This window comes from Coregonus clupeaformis, chromosome 13 (assembly GCF_020615455.1).
Source record: "Coregonus clupeaformis isolate EN_2021a chromosome 13, ASM2061545v1, whole genome shotgun sequence".
Taxonomy (NCBI): domain Eukaryota; kingdom Metazoa; phylum Chordata; class Actinopteri; order Salmoniformes; family Salmonidae; genus Coregonus; species Coregonus clupeaformis.
Genome location: NC_059204.1, coordinates 3906610 through 3926790, shown reverse-complemented (window position 1 = coordinate 3926790; position 20181 = coordinate 3906610). Strand labels below are relative to the sequence as shown.

Here is a 20181-nt window from a genome sequence, read left to right as displayed (position 1 = left end):
TGTGTGAAATCTAAGGTGTCACATGATCTCAGTATATATACACACCTGTTCTGAAAGGCCCCAGAGTCTGCAACACCACTAAACAAGGGGCATCACCAAGCAAGCGGCACCATGAAGACCAAGGAGCTCTCCAAACAGGTCAGGGACAAAGTTGTGGAGAAGTACAGATCAGGGTTGGGCTATAAAAAAATATCAGAAACTTTGAACATCCCACGGAGCACCATTAAATCCATTATAAAAAAATTGAAAGAATATGGCACCACAACAAACCTGCCAAGAGAGGGCCGCCCAACAAAACTCACGGACCAGGCAAGGAGGGCATTAATCAGAAATGCAACAAAGAGACCAAAGATAACCCTTAAGGAGCTGCAAAGCTCCACAGCGGAGATTGGAGTATCTGTCCATAGGACCACTTTAAGCCATACACTCCACAGAGCTGGGCTTTACAGAAGAGTGGCCAAAAAAAAGCCATTGCTTAAAGAAAGAAATTAGCAAACACGTTTGTGGGAGACTCCCCAAACATATGGAAGAAGGTACTCTGTTCAGATGAGACAAAATTGAGCTTTTTGGCCATCAAGGAAAACGCTATGTCTGGCACAAACCCAACACCTCTCATCACCCCGAGAACACCATCCCCACAGTGAAGCATGGTGGTGGCAGCATCATGCTGTGGGGATGTTTTTAATTGGCAGGGACTGGGAAACTGTTCAGAATTGAAGGAATGATGGATGGCGCAAATACAGGGAAATTCTTGAGGGAAACCTGTTTCAGTCTTCCAGAGATTTGAGACTGGGACGCTTCACCTTCCAGCAGGACTATGACCAAAAGCATACTGCTAAAGCAACACTCGAGAGGTTTAAGGGGAAACATTTAAATGTCTTGGAATGGCCTAGTCAAAGCCCAGACCTCAATCCAATTGAGAATCTGTGGTATGACATAAAGATTGCTGCACACCAGCGGAACCCATCCAACTTGAAGGAGCTGGAGCAGTTTTGCCTTGAAGAATCCCAGTGGCTAGATGTGCCAAGCTTATAGAGACATACCCTTAGAGACTTGCAGCTGTAATTGCTGTAAAAGGTGGCTCTACAAAGTATTGACTTTGGGGGGGTGAATAGTTATGCACGCTCACGTTTTCAGTTTTTTTGTCTTATTTGTTGTTTGTTTCACCCCAAAAAATATTTTGCATCTTCAAAGTGTTAGGCATGTTGTGTAAATCAAATGAAACAAACCCCCAAAAAATCAATTTTAATTCCAGGTTGTAAGGCAACAAAATAGGAAAAATGCAGAGGGAGGTGAATACTTTCACAAGCAACTGTATATATTTTAACAGGACAAATCTAATGGGGCAAGTGCCCTTGTGCCCCCTATGGGCATGATGCCTCTGTGTGTGTGTGTGTGTGTTATATCTAGCGGGTGTAAGTGTGAGTGTGTAGGATCGAGTGTGTGTATTGTGGTTTTCCTCAGATCTTTGGGTTGGTTTGTGAACCCTTTCCAAATGTCGCTCAGGTCAGCCGTTCCTCTGAGCCCAATCCAGCCTGATAAAAGATGTTGATTGAAATAAGATCTGCCCTGAGCCAATCAAAGAGGAATTCACTCTTTGCGCCGTTATTCTATAGGCTTGATTAGCAAATAACTCTCCCTTACACGTCCAACCACTGTGTGACCTTCACAATACATCATTCACATTGGAAGGATGAATACGCATTGAAATTAAGACATAATAAAAACACATTTCTCCTGTCATTTTTCAACTGGATTCTCTGAAAGGCATTGGTAGGATTCTTGGCCTGTTCCCATTACTTACCAAAGATGTTTCTTACTAATAAAGTCTAACAAGACTGACTGTGCCCTAGCGTTTTCACACTACTGAGTCGAACCGAACCTAGCCGAGTCAAACCAAGCATTACTGAGCATTTCACAAAGGATAATGTGAAATAAAAATATCAGAGCCAGTACAGTTTGTTTCAGGACGGAAAGGTAGTGTGAAAAGGGTATAATCCACTCACCGTGATGGTGTGTTTGTAGCTCCGAGACACCTCAATCTCATAGCCGTAGACCTCCAAGACGAACCCTCTCACCCAGATGGCCTGCCCAGTGTCCCTCTCCTCGTTCCGGGCTGACAGCTTGAAGCGAGGGAAGGTGGCGCTGCTGCTCGTCCCGGACTGGGTGGCGGGGCTCTGGTCCCCATCCTCCTCCCCCACCACCCCACCGCTGCACGCCGTCGTAGCCAGCCTCAAGGTACAGCTGCTCTGTAGCTCGAAGGGCACACCACCGAACGGCAGGAAGTGGCTGTAACCGGCAGCGACGCATAGCGCCTCGGTGCGCGGCTGGCAGAAGTAGAGGCCCTCAAGGCCCTCCTGGCAGTACTCGCCCTCCCGGCATGGTGCCAGCGTGCAGTAGACACTGTTGTCCGAGCCGTTGCAGTAGCAGCGCTCTTTGCACTCCCAGTCGGTCCAGAAGGTCTGGTTGGTGACCAGCTGCCGGCTGCCAAGGTCGAGGCAGCCGCAGTCACTGCGCGCCACGCACTGGCCATCGCGCAGCGCAAAGCCCTCCTCGCACTGGCAACCCTCCTGGCAAGGCAGTGGGCACGGCTCGTCAGGCTCGTCAAGGCCGGCGCAGGTCAGCTGGCACGCGCTAGTGCACTCATCGAAGTGACTGTTTTCTGGACAGGGCAAGGCTGCAGAAAGGAGAGAGAGAGGGGTAGGGGAGAGAGATGAGAGAAAGAGAGAGAGAGGGGTAGGGGAGAGAGATGAGAGAAAGAGAGGGGTAGGGGAGAGAGATGAGAGTGGGGTAAGAGAGAAAGAGAGGGAGGGGTAGGGGAGAGAGATGAGAGTGGGGTAAGAGAGAAAAAGAGAGAGGGGTAGGGGAGAGGAATGAGAGTGGGGTAAGAGAGAAAGAGAGAGAGGGGTAGGGGAGAGAGATGAGAGAAAAAGAAAGAGAAAGAGAGAGAGGGGTAGGGGAGAGAAATGAGAGAAAGAGAAAGAGAGTGGGACAGTGAAAAAAAGAAAAAGAGAACGAGAGAAAAGTAGAGAGACAAAGACAGAGGTCGAACAGAGACAGAAACAAGAGAAAGGGATATTCAGAATTAGCAGATCCAAGGTTTGGTTCATAAAGGAAAAATACATGGTCAGTCAATCACTCAACATCATTCCAAGGTGGTGGCGGGGGGACTAACTCACGGCAATTGGTGGCACTCCTCCAGGCGGCAAGGCCCACCTGGGCGTCCTGACAGGCCGAGGCATACGCCTGCAGCGAAGAGCAGAGTGCTGAGCGGTTTCCCTCCCGCACGCACATGTTGTACAGGCAGTTCCGGAAGAACGGCGAGGGGTTGACGGCGCTGTGGCATGCCAGGAAGGAGCTGTTCCCCGGGTCGTTGATGTTGCCGCACATCCAAGGGCTCTGGTAGAGCCGCAGGTCCGTGCACATGCGGTACAGGTCGTCGCAATCGCCGTTACACGTCAGGTCGTCGGCGATGGCCCGCCAGCCTTCGGTAAAGAGTTCGGGGGATTCGGCCAGACGGCCGTTGGGCAGACGGAGGTCGTCGCTGGCGTTTCCGTTGAAGAGGCCGCACAGGCCACAGGTGGCGTTGTAAAAGAGGGTAGAGAGGGAGATGTTGAGGAAGCCCTGGCGGGTGTAGCGGACTAGGACCAATCCGCTGGACTCCACCACGGTAGCGTTGCCCGGGGCGCGGTAGATCATCAGGGTCTCCAGAGGGTGGATATAAGGTAGTAGAACCGGCTCACCGTTCAGCTGGAAATTAGAGACATCATAACATTATGTCATAGACTGGTAGTAGCAGGGTAAATCCATTTGAATTCAATCACTTTTTGACAGCATCCCTTTTGATTTAAACAAAACTTTCCATACATGTTTGCCCATGGAAGAAGTGGTCAGGAAGTTACTTTTTGGACCTGAATGCCAAAACATTCAGGAGATAAAGGTGCTCAAATTTGAACCATTTTGCATACCCCACCATACCTTGAGACAACCATGTCTATCACTGGAAAAGATAAATGGTTGAGTTTGATATAATTTAAAGGTTTTATAATTTATTTGAAATATATATACACATATGGCATTATTTTACCTTAAACGTCAATTATCTAAAAATGTGTAAATTCTGATTATTTTCATATTCGCATATGTTGTAGCTTAGACACTACTTTACATCATGAGTTTTTTTTCTTTTTTTCTGCCATCGGTTGATACAACATGCTCTTGAATAGAGGGTGGGGGTGTCATTTCAATCATACAAATAGAATTCATAGAATGGACCTATCCCTTCAGACAACTTCAGGCAATTTAGCTAGTACACCATTGAAATTGAATTGACATTTTTACTTCGAATTACTACAACAAAGATGGCTGTCGGATCACCCACCGTCGAATGTCAACTTAAATGGTAATGTCTATTCTATTATCTATAGGTTTCCTATGAAAGTTTGACAGTATAATTTAAAATAACAGATATTCCCATTCAAGTCAACATTCTCTGATGTGTGGACCTCCAACCATCTTTGTGGTACCATTTGAAAGTTGAAATTCAAATTGTATTCAAATTTGTGTACATTTATCAGCCAAAACATGACACCCATCCTGTATTAAAGAGAATGTTGTGTCACAACCGATGGCGGGCACAACACAAGATGATTATGTTAAATAGGGTGTAACATACAACATACGCAAATATGAAAAAAATCAGAGTTTACGCATTTTTTGATAATTGACGTTTAAGGTTAAAAAAAAAAATAATAATAATAAATGTCCAAGATATTATCAAATAGTTTGACAACCCTGTTTGTAAGCTTTTAAATCAATCTCAACCATTTATCTTTTCCAGTAATGACAAAATGGCATGGTGGGGTATGAAAAATAGGTCAACTTTGAGCACCTTTATTTTACATTTTAGTCATTTTAGCAGACGCTCTTATCCAGAGCGACTTACAGTTAATGAGTGCATACATATTTTCATACATTTTATCTCTTGAATGTTTTGGCATTCAGGTCCTAAATGTCCCTTTCTGAGCACTTCTACCATGGGCAAATACAGTGGGGAGAACAAGTATTTGATACACTGCCGATTTTGCAGGTTTTCCTACTTACAAAGCATGTAGAGGTCTGTAATTTTTAAAACAAAAATCCAGAAAATCACATTGTATGATTTTTAAGTAATTAATTTGCATTTTATTGCATGACATAAGTATTTGATACATCAGAAAAGCAGAACTTAATATTTGGTACAGAAACCTTTGTTTGCAATTACAGAGATCATACGTTTCCTGTAGGTCTTGACTAGGTTTGCACACACTGCAGCAGGGATTTTGGCCCACTCCTCCATACAGACCTTCTCCAGATCCTTCAGGTTTCGGGGCTGTCGCTGGGCAATACAGACTTTCAGCTCCCTCCAAAGATTTTCTATTTCGTTCAGGTCTGGAGACTGGCTAGGCCACTCCAGGACCTTGAGATGCTTCTTACGGAGCCACTCCTTAGTTGCCCTGGCTGTGTGTTTTGGGTCATTGTCATGCTGGAAGACCCAGCCACGACCCATCTTCAATGCTCTTACTGAGGGAAGGAGGTTGTTGGCCAAGATCTTGCGATATATGGCCCCATCCATCCTCCCCTCAATACGGTGCAGTCGTCCTGTCCCCTTTGCAGAAAAGCATCCCCAAAGAATGATGTTTCCACCTCCATGCTTCACGGTTGGGATGGTGTTCTTGGGGTTGTACTCATCCTTCTTCTTCCTCCAAACACGGCGAGTGGAGTTTAGACCAAAAAGCTCTATTTTTGTCTCACCAGACCACATGACCTTCTCCCATTCCTCCTCTGGATCATCCAGATGGTCATTGGCAAACTTCAGACGGGCCTGGACATGCGCTGGCTTGAGCAGGGGGACCTTGCGTGCGCTGCAGGATTTTAATCCATGACGGCATACTGTGTTACTAATGGTTTTCTTTGAGACTGTGGTCCCAGCTCTCTTCAGGTCATTGACCAGGTCCTGCCGTGTAGTTCTGGGCTGATCCCTCACCTTCCTCATGATCATTGATGCCCCACGAGGTGAGATCTTGCATGGAGCCCCAGACCGAGGGTGATTGACCGTCATCTTGAACTTCTTCCATTTTCTAATAATTGCGCCAGTTGTCCTTCTCACCAAGCTGCTTGCCTATTGTCCTGTAGCCCATTCCAGCCTTGTGCAGGTCTACAATTTTATCCCTGATGGCCTTACACAGCTCTCTGGTCTTGGCCATTGTGGAGAGGTTGGAGTCTGTTTGATTGAGTGTGTGGACAGGTGTCTTTTATACAGGTAACGAGTGGAGAACAGGAGGGCTTCGTAAAGAAAAATTGACAGGTCTGTGAGAGCCGGAATTCTTACTGGTTGGTAGGTGATCAAATACTTATGTCATGCAATAAAATGCAAATTAATTACTTAAAAATCATACAATGTGATTTTCTGGATTTTTGTTTTAGATTCCGTCTCTCACAGTTGAAGTGTACCTATGATAAAAATTACAGACCTCTACATGCTTTGTAAGTAGGAAAACCTGCAAAATCGGCAGTGTATCAAATACTTGTTCTCCCCACTGTATGTATGGAAGGTTTTGTTCAACTCAAAATGGCTGCTGTCAAAAAGTGATTCAATTTAAATAGATTTACCCAGCAGCAACCTTCAATAACTGTAATGTAGTGTTGTGATATCTCTGTTCTACATATTCCAGTTAAATGACTTTGAGCATGAGAAAGGTATTCATCTCATGACCACATTAGACTTCAGGGCCAGTTTCCCAGACTCATATTTAGCCTACCCCTGGTGTAAAATAATGTTCAATGGAGTTTCTCCACTGGAAGTGATTCTTAGTCCAGAAGTAAAGTTAGCCTAGGTGTGGAAAACTGACCAACAATGCGGCCCACAATACCGATACTTTCTGAATACATTTTCAACATAGAATCTTTACAGATCTCTATATCTGTCTGGAGACTCATGCATTTCTCTCAATCATCAGACTGAGGGGTAGCACCAAAATAGCCTGGTCCCATATTGTATGTTTTGCATGACAATGAACAAACACAGAGAAAAGTTGGCTAAAGCAGAAACAGACTGGAGCACCAGGCTATAATTCTGACCTTCACTGTGTCAAAGTCCGATCCACCCATCTGGGCCTCCAGGTTGGCCACCCTGACCACCACTGGCCGCATCCAGGCCGGACCCTTGTTCACCAACCGCCGGCCCATCTTCACCTCCACAGCCGACACATTGGCTGGCGTCGGGCCGCACGACCTCAGCAGGTAGTAGGAGCTGTCGTCCGGGAAGAGCATGGAGGCCCCGTCGAAGGAGGCCGTCACAACGTTCTGGCCCAGAGAACACACCCCCTCCCTGCGGGGGTAACAGCCCAACAGGCCGACCTCCGCCACACACACCTCGCCTTCTCTACACGAGTCATTGAAGCAGGAGACTTCGCCGTTGGGCCCACAAACACAGCGCAGGGTGCACTCTCTGCCCTCGCCTGTGGGGCCCGCCCAGAAAGTGTAGTTGAGCGGGTAGTATAGGCCGTCACGCTCGCAGCCGCAGTCCTGGTGCCGGACACAGCGGCTGCCACTCAGCACGTAGCCCGGGTCGCACTGGCAGCCCTCGGTGCAGGGGTGGGCACAGTACAGGTGAGAGGTGAGGTCTGAGCAGGAGGCCGGGCAGGCACTGGTGCACACCTGGTAGTGGCTGGACTCAGGGCATGTCAGGGCTGGCAGCCAATCAAAGGAGAAAGAGGACATGTTATATTACAGATCATATTTACCTAACATTGTTATGCTGTTATGTGTTACATGATTACTACTGTAAGTTGCATTATGATATTGTGGGGGGAAAGAAAGAATGAGAGATAAAGACAGCTTTTGGAGTAAGCAATATTAACCACATCTAACAGAAACAGCAAGGATAGGTAGCTATGAGTCCCTTTCATGTCCAAACAAAACCATTCCTACCCCGACATATAGATACATATGGGGATAGAAGAGCACCCACCACAGAAGGTGCGTGACCTCCAGGGTCGTATGGTGACCCCCAGGGCTTGGCAGGCTAAGGCATAGGCCTGGATGGCCTGACAGAGGGTGGTAATGTTGTCCCTGTTGCTACACATGTCGTAGACACAACTATAGACGAAGGCCGTGGGGTCCACCACTGCCCTGCAGTCCCTGAAAGGCCCGTCTGTCTTGTTGATGAGTCCACAGTAATCCGGGCGGAAGTAAAACGCCTCGGTCAACGGGTCACAGACACTGCAGTTCTGGGCGCAGCCATCCGTGCAGCGCCAGTCAGCGTCCTCCGCCCGCCAGCTGCCACCTAGCTCCACCACGCTCTCGGCCAGCGAGCCGTCGGGCAGCACGGGGTCGTCAGCAGGGTCGTCGTTATAGTTACCACACAGGCCGCATGTGTTGTTGAAGTAGGAGCTGGGCAGGGAGATAGAGGCATAGTGCTGCCCGTCGTAAGTCACCAGGAGGCCGAAGTCGGTCTCCAGGGCGACGGCAACACCTGACTGGTACACTCTGACCGCACCCAGCTGGAGTTGGACTGGCAGTGTCTTCACCAGCCCATCCACCTGGAAGAGAAGAGGTAGGAGATTCAGGGTGGATTATGGAGTATAGTACCACATAAACACCATATTAGATAAGTAATAGAGCGATACACAGGATCTGCTGGTCTTACCTGTCAATCTATGTGATCAGACCACTGTTATGTACCTAGCCTCCCGAAAGCACAACATCTGTGTTAGCCTGCTGACCTAAAACCTAGACATCCCTACATATTTGTCCTACTGGGAAGTGCTGCTCTGCTCACCTGTACAGTGCCCTGGCTGCCCTTAGGCAGGGTGACGCGGTGGCCATACATTTCCACGGTGACGTCCCTCAGCCAGGACACGGAGGCCACGCCACGGTTCTCGTTCTTTGCCTCCACACTGAAGAAGGGCAGGCCAGCCACCTCCCAGCAGGGCCGGGCCAGCAGATAGGAGCAGGTGCCCTGGAAGTGGTAGAGGAAGCCGTCAAAGGTGTGGTAGTGTGGGTCACCGAAAACCACGCAGGTGCTGGTTCGCGTGGGCTGGCAGTAGAAGGCACCCTCCTGCTGCTCGCACGTTTCCAGCTGGCCGCACGGCGCGTCCTGGCAGAGCACCTCGTTGTCCATGTCCAGGCAGCGGCACCGCTGGGAGCACTGGTCAGACAGCCAGAAGATCTCGCCGCGTCGATAGAACCGCCCTAGGAGAAGATATGGACATTCATAATGACTATGGGGTCTCCCCGAACTTAGATATTTGTCCAAGTCTTTGTTATGTTCCACTTTATACCCACCATTGTAACTGCAGCCATTGGCAGGGTCTATTAGGGCAGTGTCTATACGGAAGACCCAGCGGCCAGGCAGGTTAACATTGGTCGTCTGCTCGATTTCAACCACCTCATTGGAGCGGGACCCAGGCAGGTTGAGGAAGTGACCGTTGTCTCCTCCATTAAAACCTGACTGGAAATGGGAGAGATGGGGAAAGGCAAGTGAGGAGGTTATCACTTACTTAGAGGTGGGAGGCATCAAGATTGTTCTGCTGTATTTGAGCTATATCTGGGGGGTTGGTCTTCTGTGTTTTAGAGGTCAGAGGTGGGACTTCATGATTGGTCTGATATGTTTTAGGGGAGGTATTTTGATTTGTTGAACACTTTTTGGTTACTACATGATTGCATATGTGTTATTTCATTGTTTTGATGTCTTCACTATTCTACAATGTAAAAATAAAGAAAAACCCTTCATTGAGTAGGTGTGTCCAAACTTTTGACTGGTACTGTATATGGGACGTCATGGTTGGCTGGTTGGTTAGATGTGTTTTAGGGGTGGTACATGGGGCAATGTGATTGGTTTGATGTGTGCCAGGGGTGGTATATGTAGGTTATCATGATTGGACTACCTGTGCTGTGGTTCCACCTAAACCAGTCAGAGGGTCTCCTCCACTGGCAGTGCCTGTGCTCCAGTTGATCTCTCCATAGTTGAACATGGAAAAGCATGACAGACCATCTGATATCAATACAGCCTGAAACGTGTTCACCTATAGAGAGGTGAGAATGTGCAGGGATGGTCAGTTCAATATGAGACCAAAGACAGATCAAAGAGCATTGTAAATAAGAATTTGTTCTTAACTGACTTGCCTAGTTAAATAAAGGTAAAATAAAAATAAATAAATAAATAAATGGTAATATTAGTGGCCATCGTCCACCAAGGCCACATACTGTACAACCCCAATTCAGGTACCATCTCTTTTCTTGTGCGTGTCCCTAAACGTGTTTTGAGTGTGGAGCATAGTAATCCCTGTGATTAGTGATTGTGGTTATTTTACCGGGGTGGTCTGACTGCCTCCGTAGAAGGTGACCTGGTGCCAGGTTGTGATGAAGACCCAGGTTGCTGTGAAGGTGGGCATGTTCTTGAAGTACTTGCGGATGTCTTGTGAGGCCCGCTGCAGTATCTCTGGGTCTGTGCTCTCGCGATAGTACACGTCTCCGCGGATACCATTGTGCACGTCTGCCCATAGTGGGGCGATGAAGGATCTGCTGTCACTCAGGGGGAAGGCCTCTGGGGTGAACTGGCTCACCTGCACGTTGAAGGAGATCACACCGTTGTTGTTGACCTGCAGAGTTTGAGAGGGAGGCACAGTCCCAATTGATTTGTTGATGAACAGATTGATGATAAAAAGAACGATTAATGGTTAGGTGAATGATGGTGGATTAACATTTCTCTCTGAGATATTTGCTGTTATTGAAGGAAAGAAGGGTAGATGGGAGCTTACATAGATGGAGCGGTAGGGGTTATTAAAGAAAATGAATGGCATGAGTATAATTATTTCAGTGGAACTTCCATCATCCATCTTGGGTGTCTCCAGATCTCGGTGGACGGGCCCATAGGGGTACATGATCTCTTGAGAAAGAGCTGAAGGAAAAAGGGGGGAGACAATTGTCGTAACAGATCTAGCAAAGAAGGGGGAACAACTGGTCAAACATTTATATAGACTACTTATGTCATCTGAGACATTTTGGTGAATTCAATCAAGATAAGATCAATGTTTAACCAGAAAGAAAGGGAAAATAACTTATGCCTTCTAAACACTTTCACTCTTTCATAACGGTCTATAAGACAGTGGTCCTTGAGTAATTTGCTCTGATATCTCTATATAAGATACAGAAAACGTGAATCAGAATGGGATCCACGTCACTCACCTTCTCTCTGAGTAAAGAAGCTAAAGAGGTGGAACAGAATGACTGGAGTGCCTGGCCTGACCATCCTAGATGGATAAAAGAGACAGAGAGGGGATTGAAATAAGTCCACTGGGGATAATGAGAGTGAGAATAGTTAATTCAGGACAAAGCATTTAATGAGAGTTATTCAGGAGGGGCTTGTTGATTGAGTTTTTCGGATTCTTCCATAGCCATAGACCCCCAAAACCTCATGAACTTCAGTGCCAGCAACTAGGAGGCTGATACCAAAGCAGGGTAAGAGTCACTCACAGAGACAACCTCTCATAAACAAGAGCATTTAACAAGAGCACTGGGGAGCAAGGGAGCACCGGCCAGCCAGTCGACGACGACGACACGTAACTTCTTTAAGATCAGTCTCCCATGTCTCCCTTGGGGGTAGACCCCCACCCCCTTCTCCCCACCGCGGTGGCCCGTTAGAGGAGCCCTGAAAAGGCCCTATTATGCGTTCAGGAACAATGTGTCAGGATCACATTCGCCTTGCGGTCCCATGTGAGTGGACCACAGTGGGGCTGGGCCCTCTCAAATCCATGGACCCTGCGGCCCAACCCAAGCCTCTACGCTCCAGCGTCTCATCGGAGGACGGGAGCTGGGCCTGGGAGCTCATTATCACGTCTGTTTGGGAGCCATGTCTTGTTGGCTAAAGAGAGGGGAGCGTAAACAGTGGAGCACTAATGGCTTTAATTGAGTGGGCTTGAATTGCTAGGGTTCTTACTGTGGCCCTCTGGGGTCGGTGCCTGGCTTGGCCGGCTTCCCACTGCCGAACCAGGATGTACAGCCAAGGCCATCTAAGGGAAAATACCTGACCTAATTCAAATCAGCATTTGATAGAATGGTAATTGAATGTTAAATGAATAGTTATCAATTGAATGTAAAAATAACGTTTATGTGTCCTCTCTGATTTGTGTATGTAAGGCGCTTGGAGAAAGTCCCAAAGGGGTTGAATGGTTAAGGTATTACTTAATTACTGATTTGGAAAACCAAAACTCAAGGTACTTTTTTTTTTGCAAGGTGTTTTTTTAATTGCCTTTAAAAGTGATCACAGAGAATATATATGTTTTGTTGTTGTACTTTTTACCGCTTTTTCTCCCCAATTTTGTGATATCCAATTGGTAGTTACAGTCTTGTCCCATCGCTGCAACTCCCGTATGGACTCGGGAGAGGCGAAGGTCGAGAGCCATGCGTCCTCCAAAACACGGCCCTGCTAAGCCGCACTGCTTCTTGACACACTGCTCGCTTAACCCGTAAGCCAGTCTATTGATATCCATGCCCATTGTTCTAGATGAACCAAATTAAAAGCGTTCATAAAACTAGATCTATGTAAATTAGTATTTATTGAAAATGTATTAGTTCATGTGTCTCCTGACCTTTTCGCTAAGAATGTGAGACACAGTTTCATACACAACATCCTGGGCACAAACTGGTTGAATCAACATTGTTTCGAAGTAATTTTACAACATATTGTGACGTGGAATCTATGTGGAAAATACATTGGATTTGAAAAAAGTAATCAACATAAACTGGTGAAATTTCAACCACAGTTATCATTGTAACCAATTTTCAACATAGACAAACCTTGTATAAAATATGTTGAATTTGTACCTTTGAAACAACTTCAGATCTTCAATGTTATATCCACTATCAGGGGAAAAAAACTATAGGCTGGGCCACATGTTCCCATCGTATACACACCCAATGTTGTATCTAATACTTGTAAGACTAACCCATATGACTTCAAAATTGTGTTTTAGTTCTACTTAAATAATAAAGCATTCGATTCTTCCATTCTCTTAACATTGGAGTATCATTTGACTAGCAGTATTTAAGTAATAGCGTCTTCAATATATGTGACAAAAATAATATTGTCCAACCCATTGGTATCTCACCGCACCCCCATATGCCATGTCTTGAAATATGCAGATAGATGGATTAAAAACTTCTGACAGCCAGCTTTCTAACTCTGGCTTTAACTTTTTGACTTTATAGCACTCGCAGAAGGCATGAATTATTGAGTCATTGTTAGTTTTACACTTAAGACATGACTCTGCCATTGTGCTGTAGAATTTGTGAATTTTGTCTCTTGTATAATAAATTATATTAATTTGATTATACTGGATTAAGCGTAACTGTAATTTTGTTCATTATGTTCCAACACTCCCTCCATCTTGTGCCAATATCAGTTATTTTTAAGTCTTGGTTCCAATATTTTATATATTTTTTCTAACAGATTGTCAGTTGGATAGGCTCTCTGCAAGATTTTGTATATTTTACCAATCGTTTGAGAATCTTTTTCTGACTCAAATAGGATTCCCTCAACATTGCTCTGATGTCGAAACGCTTTCAGGTCGAGATTTTGTGGTATAAAACTTTTAAGTTGCATATATTTGAAAATGTCCCAAATTGCTTTTTAAATCTGTTATGGAAATCATTGTATTTCCTATTACCACATCATTTACAGTTTCTATGCCTTTAGTTTTCCATGTGGGGCAATTTATCGGTGAATTCTAAAAAGCTATCCAAGGACTGTTCCATAGGGGTGTGTTTTTAGGGAGTGATATTAGTTCTTGTAGAATCCGTTTCATTTTCTTTCATGTTGTTATAGTGTTCTTAACTATGAAGTTGTTAATGTTCTTAGCTCCATACTTTGAAAACAAAAACGTGAAAAGATTCTGGGGATGAGTATGCGCATCTTCAATATGTACCCAAAGTTCCTCTTTAGTGCATTTAACAATATGTCGCAAGTAAAAGCCTTGGGTGGCGAGTTCATACAATTCCAAATCTGGAAGGTTAAAACCACCCTTGTAAAACTTTCCTATTTATTCAATGAGTTTTATTTACCCATATGAAGTCTGTTATGGCCAAGTACATTTTTTAAAGAATGTCTTCGGTGGGGTAATTGGTATTACTGAAAATATATATACAAACTTTGGGAGCCATGCCATTCTAAAATAAGTTTATTATACCTGTAAGATTTATGGGGAGATAATTCCAGATAATTAGGTCGGCTTTCATGTTGTTGAGTAATGGGATAAAGTACTTTATATATATATATATGTCACTTATTAAGCATCCTAAGTATTTAATATTTTTTGTGGTCCACTTAAAGGATTGCTGTAGATCATTATATTTTCCCTATTGCCATTATTTCAGTTTTTTCCACGTTAATTTTATCCTGAGATTTTAGAGTATTCTGAAAACATTTTTAACAAGGGGGGCATTGAGTTCAATATTAGTCAGTTATATCAGGAGATCGTCTGCAAAATAATTTTAGCTTATATTCATTTTAACCAATACTGATAGCTGTTATTTTTGTGTCCTGTCTAATTATTTCTGCAAGAGGTTCAATTGCCAGTGCAAACAGGAACGGGGAGAGAAGACATCCCTGTCTCGTACCCCCTTCTAAAGCAATTTGATCAGATAATGTATTATTTGTGTATATTTTTTGCTTTTGAATATGTACAGTGCTTTTAGAAAGTATTCACACCCCTTGACTTTTTCCACATTTTGTTGTGTTACAGCCTGACTTTAAAATTGATTAAATTAAGATGTATTGTCACTGGCCTACACACAATACCCCATAATGTCAGTGTGGAATTATTTTTTAAATATATTTTTTAACAAATTAATTAGAAATGAAAAGCTGAAATGTCTTGAGTCAATAAGTATTCAACCCTTCTGTTATGGCAAGCCTAAATATGTTCAGGAGTAAAAATGTGCTTAACAACTCACATAATAAGATGCATGGACTCACTCTGTGTGCAATAATAGTGTTTAACATGGTTTTGAATGACTACCTCATCTCTGGACCCCACACATACAATTATCTGTAAGGTAATTACAGTCGAGCAGTACATTTCAAACACAGATTCAACCACAAAGACCAGGGAGGTTTTCCAATGACTCGCAAAGAAGTTGGTATAAAAAGAAGACAATGAATATCCCTTTGAGCATGGTGAAGTTATTAATTACTTTGGATTGTGTATCAATACACCCAGTCACTACAAAGATGCAGGCATCCTTCCTAACTCAGTTGCCGGAGAGGAAGGAAACTGCTCAGGGATTTCACCATGAGGCCAATGTTGACTTTAAAACAGTTACAGAGTTTAATGGCTGTGATAGGAGAAAAGTGAGGATGGATCAACAGCATTGCAGTTACTTCACAATGCTAACCCTAATTGACAGAGTGAAAATAAGGAAGCCTGTACAGAATAAAACTATTCCAAGACATGCATCCTGTTTGCAACAAGGCACTAAAGTAATACTGCAAAAAATGTGGTAAACCAATTAACTTTTGGTCCAGAATACAAAGTGTTATGTTTGGGGCAAATCCAATACAACACATTACTGAGTACTACTCTGCATATTTTCAAGCATAGTGGTGGCTGCATCATGTTATGTGTACAGTCGTGGTCAAACGTTTTGAGAATGACACAAATACTAATTTTCACAAGGTCTGCTGCCTCAGTTTTGATGATGGCAATTTGCATATACTCCAGAATGTCATGAAGAGTGATCAGATGAATTGCAATTAATTGCAAAGTCCCTCTTTGCCATGAAAATGAACTTAATCCCCCAAAAACATTTCCACTGCATTACAGCCCTGCCACAAAAGGACCAGCTGCCATCATGTCAGTGATTCTCTCGTTAACACAGGTGAGAGTGTTGATGAGGACAAGGCTGGAGATCACTCTGTCATGCTGATTGAGTTAGAATAACAGACTGGAAGCTTTAAAAAGAGGGTGGTGCTTGAAATCATTGTTCTTCCTCTGTTAACCATGGTTACCTGCAAGGAAACACGTGCTGTCATCATTGCTTTGCACAAAAAGGGCTTCACAGGCTGCTAGTAAGTTTGCACCTAAATCAACCATTTATCGGATCATCAAGAACTTCAAGGAGAGAGGTTCATTTGTTGTCCAGAGAAGACAAGGTGAGCGCTACCATCAGTCCTGTGTCATGCCAACAGTAAAGCTTTCTGAGACCATTCATGTGTGGGGTTGCTTCTCAGCCAAGGGAGTGGGCTCACTCACAATTTTGCCGAAGAACACAGCCATGAATAAAGAATGGTACCAACACATCCTCCGAGAGCAACTTCTCCCAACCATCCAAAAACAGTTTGGTGACGACCAATGCCTTTTCCAGCATGATGGAGCACCTTGCCATAAGGCAAAAGTGATAACTAAGTGGCTCTGGGAACAAAACATCGACATTTTGGGTCCATGGCCAGGAAACTCCCCAGACCTTAATCCCATTGAGAACTTGTGGTCAATCCTTAAGAGGCGGGTGGACAAACAAAAACCCACAAATTCTGACAAACTCCAAGCATTGATTATGCAAGAATGGGCTGCCATCAGTCAGGATGTGGCCCAGAAGTTAATTGAAAGCATGCCAGGGCGGATTGCAGAGGTCTTGAAAAAGAAGGGTCAACACTGCAAATATTGACTCTTTGCATAAACTTAATGTAATTGTCAATAAAAGCCTTTGACACTTATGGAATGCTTGTAATTATACTTCAGTATACCATAGTAACATCTGACAAAAATATCTAAAAACACTGAAGCAGCTAACTTTGTGAAGACCAATACTTGTGTCATTCTCAAAACCTTTGACCACGACTGTATGATTGTAATCATCAAGGACTGGGGAGTTTTTCAGGATAAAAAAGAAATGGAATGGAGCTAAGCATAGGCAAAATCCTAGAAGAAAACCTGGTTCAGTCTGCTTTCCATCAGACTCTGACAGATGAATTCACCTTTCAGCAGAACAATAACCTAAAATACCAGGCCAAATCTACACTGGAGTTGCTTACCAAGAAGACAGTGAATGTTCCTGAGTGGCCGAGTTACAGTTTTGACTTAAATCTGCTTGACAATCTATGGCAAGACCTGAAAATTGTTGTCTAGCAATGATCAACAACCAATTTGACAGAGCTTGAAGAATTTTGAAAATAATAAATGGGCAAATATTTTACAATCCAGGTGTGCAAAGCTCTTAGAGATTTACCCAGAAAGTCTCACAGTTGTAATCGCTACCAAAGGTGATTCTAACGTATTGCCTCTGGGGTGTGAATACTTATGTAAATTACATATTTCTGTAGTTCATTTTTAATACATTTGCAAACATTTCTAAAAAGATGTTCTCACTTTGTCATTATAGGGTATTGTGTGTAGATGGGTAAGAGAGATAAAATCGATTCAATCAATTTTGAATTCGGGCTGTAACACAACAAAATGTGGAATAAGTCAAGGGGTATGAATACTTTTTGAAGGCACTGTATATAAAATGTTTATGCAATTTATTATCTCAGCTGGAAAGTTGAATGCTTCCGCATTTTTGAATAGAAAAAGGCCACTCAAGATGGTTGAAAGCCTTTTTGGCATCAACAGCCATTATTGAGAAATCTACATCTTGTTTTTTAGTGTATTGAATAATACTAACACATGTTCTTGTATTTGTTTGTAAGTTTCTATTTGTAATAAACCCTGTTTGATTAATACAGTGAGGGAAAAAAGTATTTGATCCCCTGCTGATTTTGGACGTTTGTCCACTGACAAAGACATGATCAGTCTATAATTTTAATGGTAGGTTTATTTGAACAGTGAGAGACAGAATAACAACAAAATAATCCAGAAAAACGCATGTCAAAAATGTTATAAATTGATTTGCATTTTAATGAGGGAAATAAGTATTTGACCCCTCTGCAAAACATGACTTAGTACTTGGTGGCAAAACCCTTGTTGGCAATCACAGAGGTCAGACGTTTCTTGTAGTTGGCCACCAGGTTTGCACACACCTCAGGAGGGATTTTGTCCCACTCCTCTTTGCAGATCTTCTCCAAGTCATTAAGTTTTCGAGCCTGACGTTTGGCAACTCAAACCTTCAGCTCCCTCCACAGATTTTCAATGAGATTAAGGTCTGGAGACTGGCTAGGCCACTCCAGGAGCTTAATGTGCTTCTTCTTGAGCCACTCCTTTCTTTCCTTGGCCGTGTGTTTTGGGTCATTGTCATGCTGGAATACCCATCCACAACCCATTTTCAATGCCCTGGCTGAGGGAAGGAGTTTCTCACCCAAGATTTGACGGTACATGGCGCCGTCCATCGTCCCTTTGATGTGGTGAAGTTGTCCTGTCCTCTTAGCAGAAAAACACCCCCAAAGCATAATGTTTCCACCTCCATGTTTGACGGCGGGGATGGTGTTCTTGGGGTCATAGGCATCATTCCTCCTCCTCCAAACACGGCGAGTTGAGTTGATGCCAAAGAGCTCGATTTTGGTCTCATCTGACCACAACACTTTCACCCAGTTCTCCTCTGAATCATTCAGATGTTCATTGGCAAACTTCAGACGGGCCTGTATATGTGCTTTCTTGAGCAAGGGGACCTTACGGGCACTGCAGGATTTCAGCCCTTCACGGCGTAGTGTGTTCCCAATTGTTTTCTTGGTGACTATGGTCCCAGCTGCCTTGAGATCATTGATGAGATCCTCCCGTGTAGTTCTGGGCTGATTCCTCACCGTTCTCATGATCATTGCAACTCCACGAGGTGAGATCTTGCATGGAGCCCCAGGCCGAGGTAGATTGACAGTTCTTTTGTGTTTCTTCCATTTGCGAATAAACGCACCAACTGTTGTCACCTTCTCACCAAGCTGCTTGGCGATGGTCTTGTAGCCCATTCCAGCCTTGTGTAGGTCTACAATCTTGTCCCTGACATCCTTGGAGAGCTCTTAGGTCTTGGCCATGGTGGAGAGTTTGGAATCTGATTGATTGATTGCTTCTGTGGACAGGTCTCTTTTATACAGGTAACAAACTGAGATTAGGAGCACTCCCTTTAAGAGTGTGCTCCTAATCTCAGCTCGTTACCTGTATAAAAGACAGCTGGGAGCCAGAAATCTTTCTGATTGAGAGGGGGTCAAATACTTATTTCCCTCATTAAAATTCAAATCAATTTAACATTTTGACATACGTTTTTCTTGATTTTGTTGTTGTTATTCTGTCTCTTACTGTTCAAATAAACCTACCATTAAGATTATAGACTGACCATTTCTTTGTCAGTGGGCAAACGTACAAAATCAGCAGGGGATCAAGTACTTTTTTCCCTCACTGTATGTATCAAGTCTGGTAATACTTTTGCCATTCTGCTGAGTTTTGTTATTATTTTATTGTCGCAATTTAATAAATGTATCGGTCTGTAATCTGCAGGGGACTCTAGATTGTTGTGATTTTAATGTAACTGAAATAATAGTTTGATACATGGAGCTCGGAAGCGCTGAATTGAGTGACATGTATTTTGTAATTTGAGTAAATAGGGGCGCTACTTTGTCCCAGAAAATCAAAATAAATTATATGGGAAAGTCATCCATTCCTGGTGCTTTTCTCCATGCGAATGTTTTAACAGTAGGATCAGTCCAATTGTTATTTAATTCAGATTTATATAGATTTTCATAGAAGCTTTTACATTTTTTATTAATAGCATTGTTGTTTCTAATTAAAGCATTTGTATTCTTATCTTTAAAAATTACAACTGGTTTGGCGTGTATTCATTTTGTGAGGGCTACGTGGGGTTTACCAGGTTTATTTGCCATTAAATAGTATGCTTTCTTTGAGTTTAACCTATAGTTGTTCGCTCTCTTCAAAAGTAAAATATTATATTCCTGCTTAAGTTCAGAAATGTTATTATCTTCTTTACCTTGTAAAGATTTTCTATGGGCTTTATCTAAGATAGTGATTTATTTGTATTTTCATTTCATTTTAATTTCTAACTCAGATTTAACTTTAGCAGAGTATGAGATTATCATTCCCCTAATGTACGCCTTTAAAGCATCACAAATTATGTTGGGGGTCAGCTTTTCGCTGTCCTCTATGTCTACATCTGTAATGCTAAAGGTCTTTATTTTTTCATTTACATATTTAATACATTTCGGGT

At 43.6% G+C, this 20181-nt stretch overlaps 1 protein-coding gene across 1 annotated transcript in view; it reads right to left on the bottom strand.

Annotated features, from left to right (window-relative positions):
- The window catches only part of LOC123492144 (tubulin-specific chaperone cofactor E-like protein), an 88460-nt gene that overhangs the window by 23456 nt on the left and 44823 nt on the right, over window positions 1–20181 (bottom strand). The window contains exons 12-21 of the mRNA XM_045224141.1: window positions 10803–10942; window positions 10356–10643; window positions 9930–10067; window positions 9328–9493; window positions 8822–9234; window positions 8006–8582; window positions 7120–7730; window positions 3180–3750; window positions 2220–2677; window positions 2007–2162 (exon numbers count right to left, since the gene is read on the bottom strand). Of these exons, the coding sequence (XP_045080076.1) occupies window positions 2007–2162; window positions 2220–2677; window positions 3180–3750; window positions 7120–7730; window positions 8006–8582; window positions 8822–9234; window positions 9328–9493; window positions 9930–10067; window positions 10356–10643; window positions 10803–10942 (3518 nt within the window). The remainder of the gene's footprint in view (window positions 1–2006; window positions 2163–2219; window positions 2678–3179; window positions 3751–7119; window positions 7731–8005; window positions 8583–8821; window positions 9235–9327; window positions 9494–9929; window positions 10068–10355; window positions 10644–10802; window positions 10943–20181) is intronic.